At 41.8% G+C, this 19,886-nt stretch overlaps 1 protein-coding gene across 7 annotated transcripts in view; it reads left to right on the forward strand.

The window, feature by feature from the left end:
- The window catches only part of LOC311053443 (uncharacterized protein), a 105,434-nt gene that overhangs the window by 72,017 nt on the left and 13,531 nt on the right, over positions 1-19,886 (forward strand). For 4 of the 7 annotated variants that reach the window (XM_084068972.1, XM_084068971.1, XM_084068970.1 and 1 more), the window contains 4 exons: positions 7,610-7,691; positions 9,059-9,125; positions 10,966-11,035; positions 12,502-12,714. In XM_084068972.1, the coding sequence (XP_083925098.1) occupies positions 12,694-12,714 (21 nt within the window). In that variant the 5' untranslated portion in view covers positions 7,610-7,691; positions 9,059-9,125; positions 10,966-11,035; positions 12,502-12,693. Of the gene's footprint in view, positions 1-7,517; positions 7,692-9,058; positions 9,126-10,965; positions 11,036-12,501; positions 12,715-19,886 lie in introns of those variants that run through there. The other 3 variants (XM_084068973.1, XM_084068976.1, XM_084068975.1) reach the window with 3 other exon arrangements.

Consider the following 19,886-nt stretch of genomic DNA (forward strand, 5'->3'; position numbering starts at 1 on the left):
CAGACAGAATGTGGGATCATCTTATAGCTGACACAGTGTTTCATTCATGTTTCAGACAGAAGGAGATTTGAGTCATTTGTATCAGAGATTTTCAGGGATTTAAAGCTGTGAACACCATTCTGCTTCTAACCACAGATCATATATTATGTTTGTAACTACAGTAAAGCCCATATTAACTGTTCTTTAGTGTTAATTGGTTGTCTTTTCTTCCTTTGATTGCATTGTGAGCATTTCAACCCTTTTCAACAGATGTTGAGGCAGTCTCTTGTCATCTCATTGTTTTGAATGAGGACAAGCTAAAGTGTGTGTGTGTGTGTGTGTGTGTGTGTGTGTGTGTGTGTGTGTGTGTGTGTGTGTGTGTGTGTGTGTGTGTGTGTGTGTGTGTGTGTGTGTGTGTGTGTGTGTGTGTGTGTGTGTGTGTGTGTCTCTCTCTCTCCTCCCTCCCCATCCTTCTCTCATCCCCGTCTGTCGATTGCTCCTCTCCATCTCTCCTTCTCTCTGTCTTTTTCTCATTTAGCGTCTATTAGTCATGAGTGCACTACACATAATAGAGATTTATCTGCCAGCCTAAAACTGTGTGTGTGTGTGTACCTTCCTACTGTAGGTTCATCTTGTCAACAGGCTGGCATCTTTTAACTCTGTTTTGATCTCACAGTCTTAAAATGTACATTTTTATACTGTTTAAGACTGGCAACAATTGCGAAAATAGCTGATCTACAAACTCACACAACGGGGGTCCTTGACATGAAAAAGTTTGAGAACCACTGATATAGCAACATACAACATACAAAAAAAACTGCTGCGATTTAAAGCTCACAACGCGTCGCATCGCGACGCGTTGTGAGCTTGTAGATCGGCTGCGTTCGTAACCTGCTTGTAACCTGCTTGCGTTCGTTATTGGGGGGGGGGGCAGGAAGTGAGACACGCTCTCTGTGTGAACGACACTTCATTTAGAGCGTAAATGACTTCTCTGTGGGTTATCTCTGCTCTGCCTCACTGGTCACATCACACTTCTCTCTCTCCACGGTGTATGTGATGCTCTCTCGCTCGCTCTCCTCCTTCTTCTTTTTCCTTTTCCTCTCTCTTCCTCACGTGTTATCACTTCCCCCAACACGCACAATCACTGCTGATACGGTTCAGTCATATTTCACAGTCTGGAAAGAAATAATGATTATTTTCATGGGGCCCCCCCCATCCCTCAACACACACACACACACACACACAGCGAACACCGTGTGTGTGTGTGTGTGTGTGTGTGTGTGTGTGTGTGTGTGTGTGTGTGTGTGTGTGTGTGTGTGTGTGTGTGTGTGTGTGTGTGTGTGTGTGTGTGTGTGTGTGTGTGTGTGTGTGTGTGTGTGCACACGTGCGTGCGTGCGTGCGTGTGTGTGTGTGATCCCCAGCAGCCCCATTGATATAATTCTTTCTATTCATGTGCTCACATCCGTCTTCACACACACACACACACACACACACACACACACACACACACACACACACACACACACACACACACACACACACACACACACACGCACACGCACACGCACACGCACGCACGCGCACACACACACACACACACACACACACCAATGTGGTTAATCTAATGAGCGTACCTACCTGTCCTAACCTGCAGCTGCGATTGAGATAGATGGGCAAGAGAGACAGTCTGAGAGAGAGAGAGAGAGAGAGAGAGAGAGAGAGAGAGAGAGAGAGAGAGAGAGAGAGAGAGAGAGAGAGAGAGAGAGAGAGAGAGAGAGAGAGAGAGAGAGAGAGAGAGAGAGAGAAAACACAAACAAAGACATGCATACAAAGAACCTCTCTCTCCTCTCTTGTGTGCCATCTTTATATGCAGAGGTTGGAAGTGCATGTTCACACTTAAGCCCCTATATATATATATGTCGTCGTGTGACACATAAAAAGAATTGCTCTACAAGCTCACAACACGTGGCACTGTCTGTGACACACTGGGGGCTTGTAGATCAGGTATTTCTTTGCTATTTTTGAAAGATTTGACAAACAATCTCAGGTGTTCTAAGCAGCAGACAAAAGCATGTCCATTAGAAACAGTACGCCTATAGAAGGTCATTAGAAACAGTACGCCTATAGAAGGTCATTAGTCTAGGGAGAGGTAGCGGAGCGCTTGTGAGACAGGACCTTTGACACCATCCTGTTTCTGGTTTGACACACATTCTGACCTGAAGGTCATGTTCAATTTATCCCCTGAGCAAGCAGACAGGCTCTAATTAGCTCAATGGTAAAGATGTCAGCACTTTGCACAGCAAACCCCAGTGCAAATCCACGGTAGAAGAGGAAAGTTACATAGTGAAGCTTTACATATCAATACGAGGCAATTGAAACGGTCGTTTTTTTAATGGTAGTGGATGGTAAATAGATAAAGTGGCTTCCTAAATCATTGGTTCTCAAAGTGGGGTCCGGGGACCCCCAGGGGTACTTGAGGGGGTTCCAGGGGGTCCGCAGCTAAATGATGGATAGTGAACCAAATGGACCCTTATGGGTCTGTAACTCTGAGAGTGTATAAATGAAACCAAATGGACCCTAACGGGTCCATTTGGTTTCATTTGTACACTCTCAGAGTTACATTAACATTGATTTTACAATATGAATTGGGGTCCCAGAGATATAAATGCCATTAAATGGGGGTCTGTAGCCCTAATGCATGTCAACCTGGGGGTCCTTGAAATTAAAATGGTTGAGAATCACTGCTAGAGCCGTAAAAATCATCTTTTATGGGGGTCCTTGGCTTATCTTTTTCAAATGGGGATCCGCGGGCTAATCAGTGTCAATGTGGGGGTCCTTGACATGAAAAAGTTTGAGAACCACTGTCCTAAATGACGTGATCGCTCTCCGTGGTACTCATTGTGTGTGTGTGTGTGTGTGTGTGTGTGTGTGTGTGTGTGTGTGTGTGTGTGTGTGTGTGTGTGTGTGTGTGTGTGTGTGTGTGTGTGTGTGTGTGTGTGTGTGTGTGTGTGTGTGTGTGTGTGTGTGTGTGTGTGTTTGATGTCATACACAATTCGTGCTGTGTGGACAGACATGCATTGTAGTTATTGTGTTTACCTTTGTTTGCCCGTTTTAACTAACCAATCTACATCTAGATTCTTTACCGTTAGATTTGTCCCCTTGTCCCCTCTTCTTGTTTCTTTCTGAAAACAACAAAAACGATGGAGCTTGCGCAAAAAACACAAATGTCACCCACTTCTTTACACCCGTAAAGCTATAAAGACTATGACTAAAACTAAATCAAAGTTTGCTGTCAAAATCAACACTGGAAGGTAATAGCTGCTTGTTCCATTATTTGGTGTGTTCTGCTGTATGTTAATCTGGTGTCCATACCCCCCCCGCCCCCCAGCCAAGCCATAGCACTGCTAGGAGTTAGTATACGGCAGGGGTTCTCAAACTATTTCAAGTCAAGGACCCCCAGATTGATATGTATTTGGCCACGGACCTAAAATGACACAGATGCTTTCCCGTTTTTAATGGGTTAATTCTTTTCCGTTTTTTTACCACAATCCCAAATAGTTTAACTTTTTAAAAAAATGCTCAAAGAAATTTTCAAATGTATCGAACATATCAGATCTACAAGCAGAGCTTTTAGATATGGCTATTTTCGCAACCTTTGATTTTGTATATTTTTGAAAATTGGATTTTAAGTGATTAAGGGTCCCGATACAAATACAAATGTATTCAATTTAGTAAACAAACAAAAAAGAAAATATGGTCACCCTAGTTTAGCAGCTCAGTGTGAAGTATGACCCACATTAGATGCCAAGCGACCAAAATGACAAACATTGACACCCCCCCCCCCCTCCGCTCTGTGTCTCCGTCTGTCATCTTATCAGTGAAAGCGTATCTCCATGTTGTTCCCAGTCGCTCGGCTCCATTTGATACTGTGGCTCCAGAGCTTGACATCTAGAAAATGAACCCCAAATGTGATTGCGTCCGGGCTCGCCCAGGCTCAAATGGGCACCAAATAGAATTAGCTTCCTCCCTGTGTGTGTCCTAAACGTGTTTGCTACCAGGAACCAGCTCAACTCCACCGCTAGCTGCTGGACAGCAGCAAACAGGATGTTTGAAAACAAAGCCTTGCAGAAAACATCCAGTAGAAATTAGACATGTAACGATTCACTCAACTCACGATACGATACTAGGTTCACGATACCATTTTTCACGATGTTTTAAAAATCTCGAAGATTCTCTTCTTTTTTTTTCTCTTACACAAATGATTTTATAATATCAATATCTTTGTATTCTATGAGATCAGACAGTGTGGAGGGGATTGAGAGAGCCAGACAATAGGAAAGCTGGGGATGGAGACAGTGTAGGAGAGACAGACAGTAGGAAATCTGAGAGTGAGATGGCATATGAGAGAGGGCGACGGTGTAGGAGAGACAGACAGTAGGAAAGCTATAGGGTGGAGACAGACAGTGGGAAAGCTGATCAGGGAGACAACATACTGTAGGCGAGACAGCGTAGGAGAGGCAGAAGGTGGGAAATCTGAGAGGGAGACAGCTTGAAAATACAGACATTAGTATAGCTGAGAGTGTGACAGCGTAGGAGAGACAGACAGTAGGAAAGCTGAGAGTGAGACAGCGTAGGAGAGACGGACAGTAGGAAACATTGCAATTCTAGCATGTCTTATTCCCACCCAATGTTCACCCCAGAATATAGGGACGCTGGGGTGCATTGGGGTTAACAAATCCACTTTGATTCTACACTGTGAACATGGACATTTCACCTCCTGGAACACAACATGTGCAGACAGTCGATTAGGCCCAAACAGATCAGATTGCTAGAATAGGAGAGATTCTGTAGGCTCCTGCACGGTGCAGTGCTGATGGGATCTGTGTGTATTGGCCCCAGGGGGCCCATTGTGTAGAAATAGCTTCTCAAACCTTATTCTGGTCTTCCAGGAGCACGATAAGTGGGTTTTACTTTTCCAGGCGATATACCGGTTGCGAGTTCTTAGAAACACAGACAATAGAGCACATTTCTACATCTTCGTTCTGCTCTATTCCAGGGGTTTTCAACGAATATATGAAATATATATACATATGTAATTATCCCCCTCCAAATGGCCCCATTTGGAGAATTATATATATATATATATATATATATATATATATATATATATATATATATATATGTTATTTTTTTTTAAACGATTTTTGTTCAAATACAAATCATAAGACTGCCAGCATCCCTATTTTGCTGGCATAATAATTGTCAGTATTTTGAAAATAAAATGTTCAAAGATTTTCAAAAATCTCTGAAAATAGCAAAAATAGCTTTTCTACAGGCTCACACTGCGTCGCGTACGCACACACACGCACACACACGCACACACACGCACACACATGCGCACGCACACACGCACTACACGTATACACATTCATGCACAGAGGCACAAACATAGGTCTTCACAGGCACATAGCCTAAGCATGAACACACACACGCACGCACACGCACAAACTGTACATGTGTACACATTCATGCACAGAGGCACACATACATTAGTAGACATGCATTGCAGACACATTTGCATACACAGTGGTGTATGATACAAAGCACATTACACATGCAAATGTGTAGTCTGTGCCGACACCCGAATCAATTTCACCCGATTTCACACACAGCTTCCCTAGGATTTATCTGTAGGTAATTATAGTGATGAGTCTGCTCCGTCATGATCAGCCAAACCATGTGATTTTACATTGTGTATTTCAATACACTCAATTTACTCAATACCACAATGTAGAAATACTTAAAGTAAAAGTACCGGCGTTCTCTCTGGAGTCTCCTGCTGGAAACATTATCTTTCCGCCGGTTATCAAATGATTGGTTTAGGAATGTGACAAAAACAAAAAAATCAAGGCTTCATGGGGTGTGTAATTGATAGAAAATAAATATGTTTTTGGTTGAACTACTCCTTTAAGATCGACCATATAAGACGCCAATGAAAGACAGTAGTTATCAAGTATCATTAATGTTTATCAACTGGCCCCTGGCCCCTTGCCATTTTTGTAATGTGGCAAACCGGTTCAGCTATTTGAGTATCCCTCCCTGCCCTAAACCATGGTTCTTGCGACAATAAATTATAGACCGTTTGAAATATCATTTGACATCCCTGGCAGCTGATTTAGTGCCTTTTTGCAACCGACAACAGCGTTATACAGCGTTTCTGCTGTGTCACAAATATTGGACAAAGATCCCACAATGACGCAGGATCTGGAATATCTTATTGACATCGTAATGTACTAATCTGACACTGTTGGTGGGGGCTGGTGATAATCAGACCCTCAACCCTGTCCGCCCTTTAACACAGTTAGATCATACTGATCATTCTGCCACAGCTTTTGTCCAAGATCTTATTGGGAGCATACAGTATTATACAACGCGATAAACATTTTAAGACAGCTGCAGTGAACTAAAGACTAGTTTCAGTCTCAGTTTTATTTATTTCATTAATAGTTTCACATGATTACATTGATTTACATTTCAGGTATCGGACACACAGACTGAATACCGTATTTTCCGCACTATAAGGCGCATGATCTGAGTATAAGGCGCACCTTCAATAAATGTATTATTTTCATAAATAGGGCGCACCGCATTATAAGGCGCACTGACGGTGCGCCTTATAGTGCGGAAAATACGGTACTCTGAATCTGGACTATAATACGCTCAAGTGGTCTCACTGGCAGACCACTTTACAACACCTTTTCACAGGAACTGAAAAGGCTTTGGAAGTTTGTTCCCCTTTTCCGGTTGACTGGCACACGCAAAGAAGATTTACTGAGACACTACACTGTCTCTCTACATTCTATGATCCTATAGTTTACTGAGACACAAAACTGTCTCTCTACATTCTATGATCCTATAGTTTACTGAGACACAAAACTGTCTCTCTACATTCTATGATACTATAGTTTACTGAGACACTACACTGTCTCTACATTCTATGATCCTATAGTTTACTGAGACACAAAACTGTCTCTCTACATTCTATGATACTATAGTTTACTGAGACACTACACTGTCTCTACATTCTATGATCCTATAGTTTACTGAGACACAAAACTGTCTCTCTACATTCTATGATACTATAGTTTACTGAGACACTACACTGTCTCTACATTCTATGATCCTATAGTTTACTGAGACACAAAACTGTCTCTCTACATTCTATGATACTATAGTTTACTGAGACACTACACTGTCTCTACATTCTATGATCCTATAGTTTACTGAGACACAAAACTGTCTTTCTACATTCTATGATCCTATAGTTTACGGAGACACTACACTGTCTCTCTACATTCTATGATCCTATAGTTTACTGAGACACAAAACTGTCTCTCTACATTCTATGATCCTATAGTTTACTGAGACAATACACTCCCTATTGAAAGTAGCTGAATAAATAAATGTAATGCCTAATGATTTGTGGGGTAACATGTATACACTCTCAGAGTTACAGACCCGTAAGGGTCCATTTGGTTCCATTTGTACACTCTCAGAGTTACAGACTTGAACATGAATGACGATGACATGTGAACATGGTCAACCGACACACTCCCCTCTCTGTCCACAGGACCTGCAGGCCCAGATGGATGAGGAGGTCCGTATGCATGAAGACTACAGGGAGGAGCAGGCGGCGAGGTGACACTCTGGAGGTCAAGTAAGATGTACCTGTTCATGACTCTGAGGAAGGTCGCAAGACCGAAACGTCAGTCTATTTTTGTTTACTTGCACCGCACCAAATAAAAAGGCCTAAATTGTCCGTGTTGCTCCATCGTTCCTCTCTTCTGCTAAGATGTACCTGGGTTCCTAATAAAAAGCAACACACTTCCACGGAAAGACGCACTCAACTCAAAGGGCTTGAGGTTTCTTGAGGTTGAAATGGTTGCAGATTCTTGACGATACTCTTAATTAATTAATGTGTAATACTGCATGTTGTGTTGTGATTTACTATTGTGTTGTTGCTCTCTTGGCAACAACATATTACAATACATCTCAATGGGAAACTTTGAGATTTGAAATGAAAGTTAGGTTTACTCTTCAAATGTAGATGTTGTTCTTAATGTGATGTGTGATATTCCAAAAGTACATCAAGGGTAGAGCTTTCAGTGAGCCTTAATCTTTCCATGGTTTCCACCATTGTTGAAATGAAGTCTCACTGATGCTACTCTAACCCTAACTAAAACTAATGTACCAGGTCCACTAAAAACATTCCACCACAGGTGATCTATCAGGACCACAAGTCCAAAGGGTCACAGTCCTTTTAGTCCACCACCACTACCACTCAATTCACAAACATCAGGTGTTACTATACAGTAGCTTTGGTTTCCTATGAAGCAAATAAACAGAAAACTAAACACATGGTTTGATTGACTATACAAAGAAGAAATGTTGTTGCTCAAATTGACCACAAGGTGGCTCTCTAACACCAGCATCATCATGCAAGTGGCAAGTAGTATGTAGTGGAGTCTATTAAGTCTATTTATTAAGGAAGCACAAAGAGGAAAGTCTTCTGTGTTGAATGGAGAAGCCCTCAACGTGTCTCCATGCAACACATTGTTGTCTTGCAGTGAGAGCTCCACTGTGCAGAGAGGCTCAAAGCCAGCAGCTGTGCCCGACAGGAGAGCTCACAGGCAGGGAGGAGAAGTACAGACACTCCATGCTCATCTCTGGCAGCTTGTTTGTAAATGATCTGTACATCTTAGTTTAGAAATAGGTCATGCAGTTACTCTGTCTTTATTCATTTCACATAATTATCGTTGCTGTCGGGTGGAAAACTCATATGTCCATGACTGTTACTTTCAGAATTCAAAATTAGCACAAATAGCAGATCACAATGTGTTTTAGCTTGTAGATCGGCTATTTTTACTACTTTTGTGTAACACTGTAGAACGACAAAGTAGGAAATTAATTTACGAAAACATAAAAACTAGTTTAAAACTTTGTGGAGATGCTCACATAAAATAAGTTCTGATAGTATCTGATAATGAGTCTGAATCTCTCTCTCTCTCTTCTCCTGTAGGCTCATAGTGTAAATGTGACCCAGGTACGTTCTACCTACCAGAATGTGTGCAGTCTGGAGATCACAGGTACAGATCTACCCTCTCTGCTCTTTCTAATTCAACATTACATACATTAGTGATGCACGGGTCAGACCGCCTAACTCAACATGAGAGTATCAGAACTGAACCCTCCCAACCCGTTTTCATGCACATAAAACAACCAAACGAACCGTCTTTCTGTGAATTAAACATTTGGAACGTTTTCGGCACACATGTGTGGATGATCAAACTAAGCGTTCATGTGACCCTGGTAGGTGACAGCATAACATTGTTGTGTTTTGTAAAAGTAGATTTAGATTTCGGATGAAGGACAAATGATACTTTGTGCATGAGGGTACACTAGACTATAGAGTCACATGACGTACATGTTGTCACCAGCTCCAGTCCTGCAGACATCTGCATGCCTCTCACATGTTTGACCTCACAGTGCATCCACTGGAACAGAAACATGGATGAGGAGAGGTGTGAGGACATCTGTCACTACACACATCTGTACAACTTATGGAACCCATGGGTTTTGAGGGTGCTTTCAAACGAGCGGGTGGGGGGGGGGCAGCTTTGATGTGAGCTGAGAGGGGCTGCTACTGAGAAGGCCCCCCAGGTTCAGTGCTTTGTCTTGGGGACCACCAGGAGGTTGGCATCACCAGACCTGAGGGAGTGGTAGGGGGGCGTGGCGGTGAAGGAGGTCAGAGAGGTAGCGGGGAGCTTGGTTGTTGAGGGCCTTGTAGGTGCTGAGCATGCTATAGCTCTCATGAGGTGAATCAGCTACATAGAGCATACTACAGCAACACTACATGTAATACATTCAACTAGGAGGTGTAACGGTTAGGCCTGTCACAATTATTACATAATCATCTAATTGCAATTATTTGAGATAATCACAATTACATTTGCATAATTGTCATAATCGTTTCCATGTTGAAACATTTTCACACATTTTCAAATATTAAAAAAGCAGCTATTTCTGGTATTTTTACATGTATAAAATGATTAAATATGTCAATCATTTCTTTGTATATTTCAGTTATTTGTCATAATCTGCCCTGTGCATTTTTTTTATTACGAAGCCTAAAAGGCTTCATATGTTCCAATGTTCAATGCCGAACACACAATTAAATCGTTAATCGCAATTATTTGAGTGACAATTATTCGTCAACTTAAATGTGTAATCGTGACAGCTCTAGTAACGGTTCACATATTCATACTGAACCATTTTGGTACAGGGAGTTTTGCTTCAGTACACACATGTACTGCACTAATGCAAAAAAAACAATACAATACACTTGTTTTGCATGAGGAACTCCAAAGCTTCATGCACACATGAACATATTAAGAGTTACAGCACCTGCACAGGAAAGTCCTCTGTGTTGAATGGAGAACTGATCTACAAGCCAACAACGGGGTCGTGATGCAACCTATTGTTGGCTTGCAGTGAGAGTTCTGCTGCTCCGAGCATCTCAAAGCCAGCAGCCGTACCCGGCAGGAGAGCTCACAGGCAGGGAGGAGAAGTACAGAGTACACTATGCTGGTGTGAATTCAGCATCACACTTTCACAGGAATAGAGCTTATGCAAAGGCTAAAATGTCATTTAGATTATGTAGCATTAGCATTATGTAGACATAACTATAGTGTGTATAGTTTCAATGTACAGATTATAGAGCTTTTTTGTATTATAGAGTGATGATAGGTTCTTGGTTTACCTACAATAGGATCCCAGATTACTATTTCTATGCATTTTGATGCATTACCTCGTGTTTTCCTTGCTTACTGTAAATCACTCTGGATTAAGAGCGTCTGCTAAATGACTAAATTGTAAATTGGAATACGTTGTACCTGTTACAGTGAGTCTGAATCTCTCTCTCTCTAGGCTCGTAGTGTAAATGTGAAAACCCAGGTGCGTTCTACCTACCAGGATGTGTGCAGTCTGGAGATCACAGGTACAGATCTATGTAATGTTGACATAAGAATCAGAACCCGTCCGACCTGTTTTCATGCACATTAAACAACCAGCCCTAAAATAATAAATACAAAAATCAGTCAAGGTAATTTACATAAAAAACATGACAGTGACACATGACAGTGCTTTTAATATCCCAGAAGTCCTGTTACATACATTCTTCTTTAGGAAATGGTCACGTGACTCTCGTAGGTGACAGCAGAACACTGTTGTGCGTTGGAAAAGTAGACTAGACAGGCTGTTGGTATTCATTATATTTGCTAGAGTCATATGAAGTACATTCTGTCACCAGCAGACATACAGAATGTGCACCTCTCAAATTGTATAACTGTCCGTACAAGTATTAAAATAAGTACAACCCAGAAGGAATAATGAATAGTGAGCTGGTCATTGAGAAATACACCCTGAAAGATTGATGCAGACCCCGATGCGACCCCCAACCAAATGATCTTTACATTCTACCCTAAACCGTCTCAAACCTTGCATAAACCTAATAATAATAATACATTTTATTTGTAACGCACTTTATATTTGAAACAAATCTCGAAGTGCTACAGGTTAAAAACAAAAAAGAGAAGAAGAAAACAACAATAATAATAAAACAGTGAAATGAATAAACTTCAAATCAAAGTCAGCAAAACACAGTAGAAGTTTAAAAAGATAAAACTACAACATCTCTATCTAGGCAAATGCCTCGTTAAAAAGAAAGGTTTTTAGTCCCCTTTTAAAACCTGTGGGCCCCGCAGGTATCTGATTGAACAGCACATCAGTAACTTTTTAGAGTTTGTTGTGATTTTTTGTACCCCTGGTGGTACCCCTGGTTTGTACCCCTGGCCAAACCAAGATAGTATAGACAAGGTGTGTACGGTTATTCTAGGACGCACTGGACGGCAGCCATTTTGAAGTGTACCACTGATAAAGGTTGTTTGAAATCAGGCAACAAAATGGTTACTCATTGATATGTAACCACTAGGTGGCAGATACAAGGTGTTAATGTTACATGGAGAAAAAGAAACAGTTTTCCACAGTCAGTCAGAGGTGTTTACAAATTGATCTCAGTTATCAAGTGTTCTACTTATAATTATTCTACAATACAATTTATAATTTAGGCATTTAGCAGACACTCTTCCAGAGCGATTTACAGTCTCAAGGTAAACACAAGGTAATACATCAAATGCATAGAAATAGTAATCTAGGACCATAGGTAAAACCAAGAACCATCAGTCTAAAGAGTATAATATCAAAAAATAAATAATCTGTACAATGAAACTATACAAACTGTAGGATGCCAGCCAGGTCAACAAATGAACCTGGCATCTGTCTATAATAACCTGCTATCTAAATTACATTTTTTAACCTTTGCATAAGGTCGTCAAGGCTAGGGCAATAAGTAGGTCAATCTGAGATTGAGCTTTTAATGAAACCAGGTTTCTTCCATGTGTTCAGGTCCCATCCTTCCATCTTCTCTTCATTTCATCACCCGTCTGCTGACATCTGCACAGAGAGGAGGCTTCTCAGCAGCTCTCCACACACACACACACACACACACACACACACACACACACACACACACACACACACACACACACACACACACACACACACACACACACACACACACACACACACACTGCTGTCATGAACACACACACTCAGCAGGTGAGCAACACACACACACACACACACACACACACACACACACACACACACACACTCGCGCGCGCAGAGAAAAAACTAGAACCACAAGGAATTTTCATTGTCACGTTGTCATGAGACACTGAAACATGAGCCCAAACTATCCAAACAGAAGTGTGGTGAATTGGTAGAAAACCGTACAGAGACGTCTTTTCTTTGGACTCTGGAGAGAGTTGGTCATCACTAGGGTTGGGATCCGGAACCGGAGGAACCGGATCCAACATTGAGGAACCGGAATCGGTTCCATCACATTTTTAAACCTTTTTCCGGAACCGGTTTCATCACACTGTCAGAGCTGGTATGTGGACGTCACGTCTGTTATACTATTACAATACTAGTGGTTCTCAAAGACCACAATAACTCTGAGAGGGTACAAATGGAACCAAATGGACCCGTGAGGGTCCATTTGGTTCCATTTGTACCCTCTCAGAGTTACAGACCTGTAAGGGTCCATTTGGTTCCATTTGTACCCTCTCAGAGTTACAGACCTGTAAGTGTCCATTTGGTTCTATTTGTACCCTCTCAGAGTTCCAGACCTGTAAGGGTCCATTTGGTTCCATTTGTACCCTCTCAGAGTTCCAGACCTGTAAGGGTCCATTTGGTTCCATTTGTACCCTCTCAGAGTTACAGACCTGTAAGGGTCCATGTGGAACCCCCTATAGGAATTGTGAAAGGGAATCGTTAAGGAATGGGACCGTTACGAGGGAATCGTTATGGAAGTGGAATCGTTAAAATCCTAAAGGATCCCAACCCTAGTCATCAAAACACACTGGGCCAGGGTCTGTCAACTCTCTCCATCACCATGGTAACACCCCCCCCCCCCCCACACACACACACAGTACCCTCTGTAGCCTCCAAAAAGCCTCTGGACAAACTAAGCGCTGGTGGATCATGGTCTGCATACAGTCCATGTGCATCAGAGCTTGGTGTGTAGGTCTACTCCCTTGCATATGTGAGAGGTAGGACCTGGGAGCTTAAAGCAGGCAGCACCAGCAGCCTATATATGGTAAGAGGAGCTCTCGTGAGAGCAGAGAGAGTCGCGTTTGTTCTCGTCCGTCGTGTGTGGTGTTCCTTGTGTAGCGTCGCTCGCCGGTGGCCAGCACCGTGCCTGCAAACTAACTACAGAGAATCTCTGGTGGTGCTGTGCAGCAGACTCGTGTGGGAGCCTGAAACCACATGTGTATTTGCAGAGTCTGAGAGTGCCAGACAGAACCAGACCCTGGTCAGCCCATGCTCCTGCCGTTGGGTGCACAGGTGCCTCGGGCCTATAGGCTGAAACTGGTGACACACAGGATTGTGGTCAGCAGCTGCTCTTTTTCTCCATTTTGTTTTATGTTCAGTAGTTGCTAAGCTCAAGTGCCTCACCTTTAGGTTCAGTTTACATGAAGAGTCCTCAGATCAGTGTACCTTCACATTGGTGACCGTGCTGTTCCCTTCCCCCCCTTTTTAAGTGTGCAGTGTTTTAACAAGAGTGTCATTTCATTAGTGTGTGTGTGTGTGCAAATTAAGTCGCAGTTGATCTTAACCTTTTGCAGTGTTGATTATATTAGTCTTATCAGTGTGCTGTGTTATTATTAAAGTCTTATTATTGCCCCCAGTCAATGCACGTGTTGGTACACGCACACAGTATTCTTCATAAACTTTCTGCTGCTATTTAAATAAAGTGTCCAATGATTGTATGCACAAAAGCCTCTGTCTGTCTTGTTAACCTTGAGTGGGGATATTTGGTCACAACAGTAACAGTAAATGCATAGTTGGAACCTCAGCCTCAGTACAACAGACAGACACGGCTAGAACACACAATAAATAGTATATACAGTATAACCTGAACCTGTGACATCATCACCTGATCTGCTGCAGACACCCTGCCTCCCCCGCTCACAGATGGCCCCTAGACCAAGGGTTCCCAAACTTTTAACTTATTTGAACTGGGGACCCCCCCACCCTGACAAGCACTTGGAATTGTAGGAGTTGAGGCATAACATTTAGTTTGACTCGCTTCCACAGATAGATGTTCGGCTATTTTCACAATGTTTGCCTCTTTCTTAGGTAATATTTGACAATTTGGCCAATTTGGTTAAAAAGGTCTTAAAAGTCCTTAAGTAAGACCTGGGTCCGATTCTACAAATATCTTCTAAATCAGTTGTTCTCAAACTTTTTCATGTCAAGGACCCCCAAAATATATTTGACTGCGGACCCCCCAACTGAAAATATTTTGTGCCAGGGGCCCCCAGAAGATAAGATTTGTGTTAAAACACTTTCAAGATTAAAAAATAAATAAATGCAGATGCACAGCGTGTCGCTTTGTGCCACACTGTGCCGAGCTTGTAGATCTGCTATTTTTGAATAGCCAACGCTACAATCTAAAATGACACACAGATGCTTTCCCGGTTTTAATGTGTTAAACTGTAACTTGTAAAGAAGTGTGCAGATACCCTGTGTTTACACTTACAGTATACTATGTGTTGGTTTGTTTACTGTTGACTGAGAAAACTATGTTGCTCAGTCTTGATTCATTTCTCATATCGTCACTGTCGGGGGTCCAAAACCTTTCAGGCCGGTCCCTCCCACAACCTGGATCAGAACATTGGGATGTGTTTTTGGAGTAGTTGTGATAATGATGTCGTCCTGTCCATGTGTTGTTGTGGTGTACTGAGGTGAACAGAGCGCATCGAGTGTAGTTCCTGCTCAGGCCATTGCCAGCAGCAGTAACCTGAGCACATATGGCAGTGTGCCCGCAGATCATCGTCCCATAGCTGGCGGGGCTGTAACCATGCCGACAGCCATACGCAGTGCGGTAGTATTGTTGGGCAGCAGTCATCCCATAGCTCGCGGGGTGGTAACCATGGTGACGGAATCTCCTGTGTTTTGGGGACAGACAGACAGACAGATTATAGGACGATAGGAGGATGACCTGTACTTGCATGATGGGAAAGTGCTTTTGAGACCTTAGTGCAAACCTTGCTGATATTTAAATGCTCAGCCTCCCGTTCTACTCTTAGATATTCTCTGAACCATGAGCAAACCTGCATACTGACTGGTGTTATAGCAGGCTTATAAGGCTCAATGAGATATTTAATCATGGTGCCTTGAACCATTAAGAGCTTTGTAAGTGAGGAGGAGAATTTCTATGCTGTATTTTACTTGAAGTCAAAGCAGAGAGGCCACTGAAGGAGTGTCTTTTTCTATAAGCTATCAGTACATGTGCAGCATGCACTGACATGTACACACAGCACACAGTCTGTATCTGATCCAACCGGTTTCATACAATCGGTTTAAGGAACGCTGCAAGGCAAAATATCACATTTCATTCGCTGTTGACAAATCCTCCCCTTGGACAAATGTGAAGACTGAGAACGCATTCTGTTACCCAGTCAACTGAAAGACATGAACACATCAATCCTGTGTTAACACAAACACACAACACTGCCTTGGTTACTTGGACAGATATTAAAATGGAAATTTTGTTAAATTAAGTCGTTTTATACTTTCATTAGATACAAATTCTGTATTGGATACAAAATCTTGGCAGCATGGTGGTGTAGTGGTTATGTTGCCTCACAGCAAGAGGGTTTCATTTTAGATCCCCAGCTGGGGTGTTTTTTCTGAGTGGGGTTTGCATGTTCTCCCAGTGTTTGTGTTTCCTCCTGATACTCTGGTTCCCCCCCACAACAAAAGACATGCATGCTAAGTACTCCTGCCAGTGTCCTTGACCAAGGTACATGCTAGGTAGGCCTACTCCTGCAAGTGTCCTTCGGCAGTAACCAGTTACTTTTAATATAATACTGTAATATTATTATTTTACCCAGTAACGAGTAGTGTAAGATATTACTTAACCATGCTAGGTAATCATAGCTCCATCTCTTGCTTGTTATTCCATGTTTGACCTAAAGGGTCACTGTAGGCCCAGTTCACAGTGCTGAACTGAGTCACTCACTATGAGCCACACAACACTCACATAGGATATGGCAGTGATAGTATGTAAGTCAATAAGCATACAAATATTTTCTCTCTCTCTCTCCGTCACTGTGGTAACCAGATTACTGATTACTGATTACTGAACTGGTGTTCTAGTTCTTATAATGCACAATGAGCTCCTTAATGGTGGTGCCTTGACCATTAAGAGCTTTTGGAAGTGAGGAATTTTAAATTCCTACTATTATTCTGTATTTTACTGGAAACCAGAGCAGAGAGGCCACTGAAGGAGAGATGTGTCTTTTTCTAGTTCCTATCAGTACATGTGCAGCATGCACTGACATGTACACGCAGCACACAGCCTGTATCTGATCCAACCGGTTTCACACAAGCAGTTTAATGAACGCTGCAGATAATCACGTTTCATTCCCTGTTGACAAATCCTCCCCTTGACCAAGGGACTGACAATACATGTGGAGTTGGTCCCTGAGCGCTGCACTGTGGCTGCTCACTGCTCCTGAGTAGTTATGGGTTAAATGCAAAGGACACATTTACCCAAGGGGATAAATAAAGTACACTTTTATATTTAAATTACAATGGTGTTGTAGGCAGGCTGCACACTATAATGTGAAGGATGAGTGTTTGTGTGAGTGTTGATGAAATGTGAAGCTGTTTCTCAAACACACAGTGTACATATCAGTGTTGATACACCTCACCACTTGTGTTGTGTTGTGTAACTTGTGTTCAACTCATTACACACATCAGAGGAAAGCTCACGTTAGGACACATTGTAATAAAATGTAATTAAATCATTGTTTTTCGAGAGTTCGAGAGAAATCAATATCCTCCACAATGTATTGTGTTTTTACACATTGTTTTTGCTGTTCTAAACAACAGTGTATTTTTTTTTCCTTAGGCCTTTATAATAATACATAATCATTTATCACTTATTGTATGCTTTGTATTAAGAGTTAAATGTGGAAAGTTAGTAACTAAAACTGTCAAATAATAAAGTGCTGTTGTCTCCTGTATCTTTCCCCCAGATACTGCGCTGCCGTGTGTGTGTGTGTGTGTGTGTGTCTGCTCACGTGCTTCCGTGTGTGTGTGTGTGTGTGTGTGTGTGTGTGTGTGTGTGTGTGTGTGTGTCTGTCTGTCTGTCTGTCTCTCTGTGTGGTTTTTGGTTATACCAAGAAACAAGGGAACTGGTCGGTTTAACTCAAAGGTCTTCATAGTGTGATGCAAGTATGAATCACTTCTAAGAAAACACAGCAGCAGATTCTCAGTATTTCATTATTGTGTGGGTGGGTGTGAGTGGTGTGAAGTCTGCTCTGAGGACATGGCTAAAACCACTGTCTCATGCATGTCACGCTCAACAGTGTGAACTCGCTACTAACCGTACATTCAGTTGATAGGCTTTTTAATGGGTTAATGATTAACCCTGTACATTATGGCAGGCTCCTGCCCTCCCAAAAGTCTATGCAGAGTTTAGTATGCAGGGCCCTGGCATCTATTGTCGACTCAGGATATATTGGTGCTATTGCCTCCTAGCAGGTTTAGAGTTACTATTTATGTAATCACCCAAATACAATGTCATATTGGGAATACAGAAAGAGTTTGAAAATATGAGAGTTTTGAATGCAGCCATAAATTGTATTTGCATACTCTTTTTATTTTTTGCTACACTCTAGTTTGCTTACCTCTGTGACACAACATAAATCTATCTATATCCATCTATAAATGCATGAAATCTGTCTGTGAGTGTCCCCCACATATCTTGAGAACTGTCCAACCGATTAACTTCAAACTTTGCTTATTTATCGCCAAGGACCCAAGTGAGTGCAGTGCTGAGTGGGATGTGTGTCAGACTAGTGGCTGTCCAGAAATCCACAAATCTCTGTATCTGTCTGTCATTGTGTCCTTTTTATCCTTGATGTCATCAATATGCTGTTGTAGTACTGATATCATTATACACTGTGATAAGTTCGCTGATAACGGCTACAACCGGTTTTAATACTAACAAATATTTGAAGCCTAAAACGGCATGTTTTAGGCTTCAAATTCAGGCCAGCCCTATAATGAACTTGTCGGTGAAAGTATTACTTCATAGAAGCGTTATTCTTTTCTCTAAACGAGTTTGAATGTCAAAGTACTATATTATTTAAACAATAAACACTTATAACTCGACTGATGTTGAATGTATTCTTATTCTAGCTAGCTTGGGTTCAGTCTTTAACTTGTACTCTTGTAAAGTTGGAGGACCTACTGTAAATGATCCAGTAGAACAGCAGATCCTGTGTAATTTATTAAACTAGTCCATACCCGGGGATGCGTGCAGTCAAAGTATTAACAGAGTTTGGGTTATGCTGTTAGATGACCCCCCCCCCAACAAAAAAATGAAGAATGATTGAAAAAAAAAAGAATTTTGAGCAGTATGTGCTTGATGTGTTAAGTCGGCCATGTTGGACATTGTTACAGCTATAGTGTTGTTGTGGTTTTCTCTTGTTTCCTGTTGTCTCTGTCTCTATCCCCCAGTATCGTGCTGCTGTGTGTGGGCGGTTTAACTCAAAAGTCTTCAGAGTATGATGCAACATGTTTAACAAAGCACAGCAGCAGATTCTCAGTATTTCAGTCTTGTGTGGGTGTAATAATAATAATAATAATAATAATAAACTTTTGTTGTATAGCACCTTGCACGACATGAAATGCAGCTCAAAGTGCTTTGCAGAGCAAAAATACAATTACAGAAAAGTACAACTAATTTAACAATAAAGCAAAAAAAGAAAAGCAAAAGCATAAAACAACATTAAAATAATAGCAAAACAGTGAGGACATGAATAACAACACAGAGATTTAAAAATCAACCAAAAGCAAGAGTGAAGAAATAGGTCTTGGGCTGTGCTTTAAAGCTATCCACAGAGGCTGCCTGTGTGAGAGCTTTGAGGTCATGGATAAAACATGTATCTCATGCAAGTTCAAGTTTATTTTAGATCCAGATAATAACCACTAATAGCTACCTCCTCCTGCTTCCATTATTGATGGCACGAATGGAAGTAGGTACAAATGACAAATTGTACCTATTGTTTTTAGCTGCAGGGGTCTTTAACCTTTGGCCGGAAGGCAATAATTCATATTCAGGATTTAGGGGGTGAGAGTTGTCTGCCCTAATAGAATATGCTTTCTTAAGCACCTGCTGGTCATATATATGACTCAGACAGCTAAAT

This window comes from Gymnoscopelus microlampas (assembly GCF_963454915.1).
Source record: "Gymnoscopelus microlampas genome assembly, chromosome: 10".
Classification (NCBI taxonomy): Eukaryota; Metazoa; Chordata; class Actinopteri; order Myctophiformes; family Myctophidae; genus Gymnoscopelus; species Gymnoscopelus microlampas.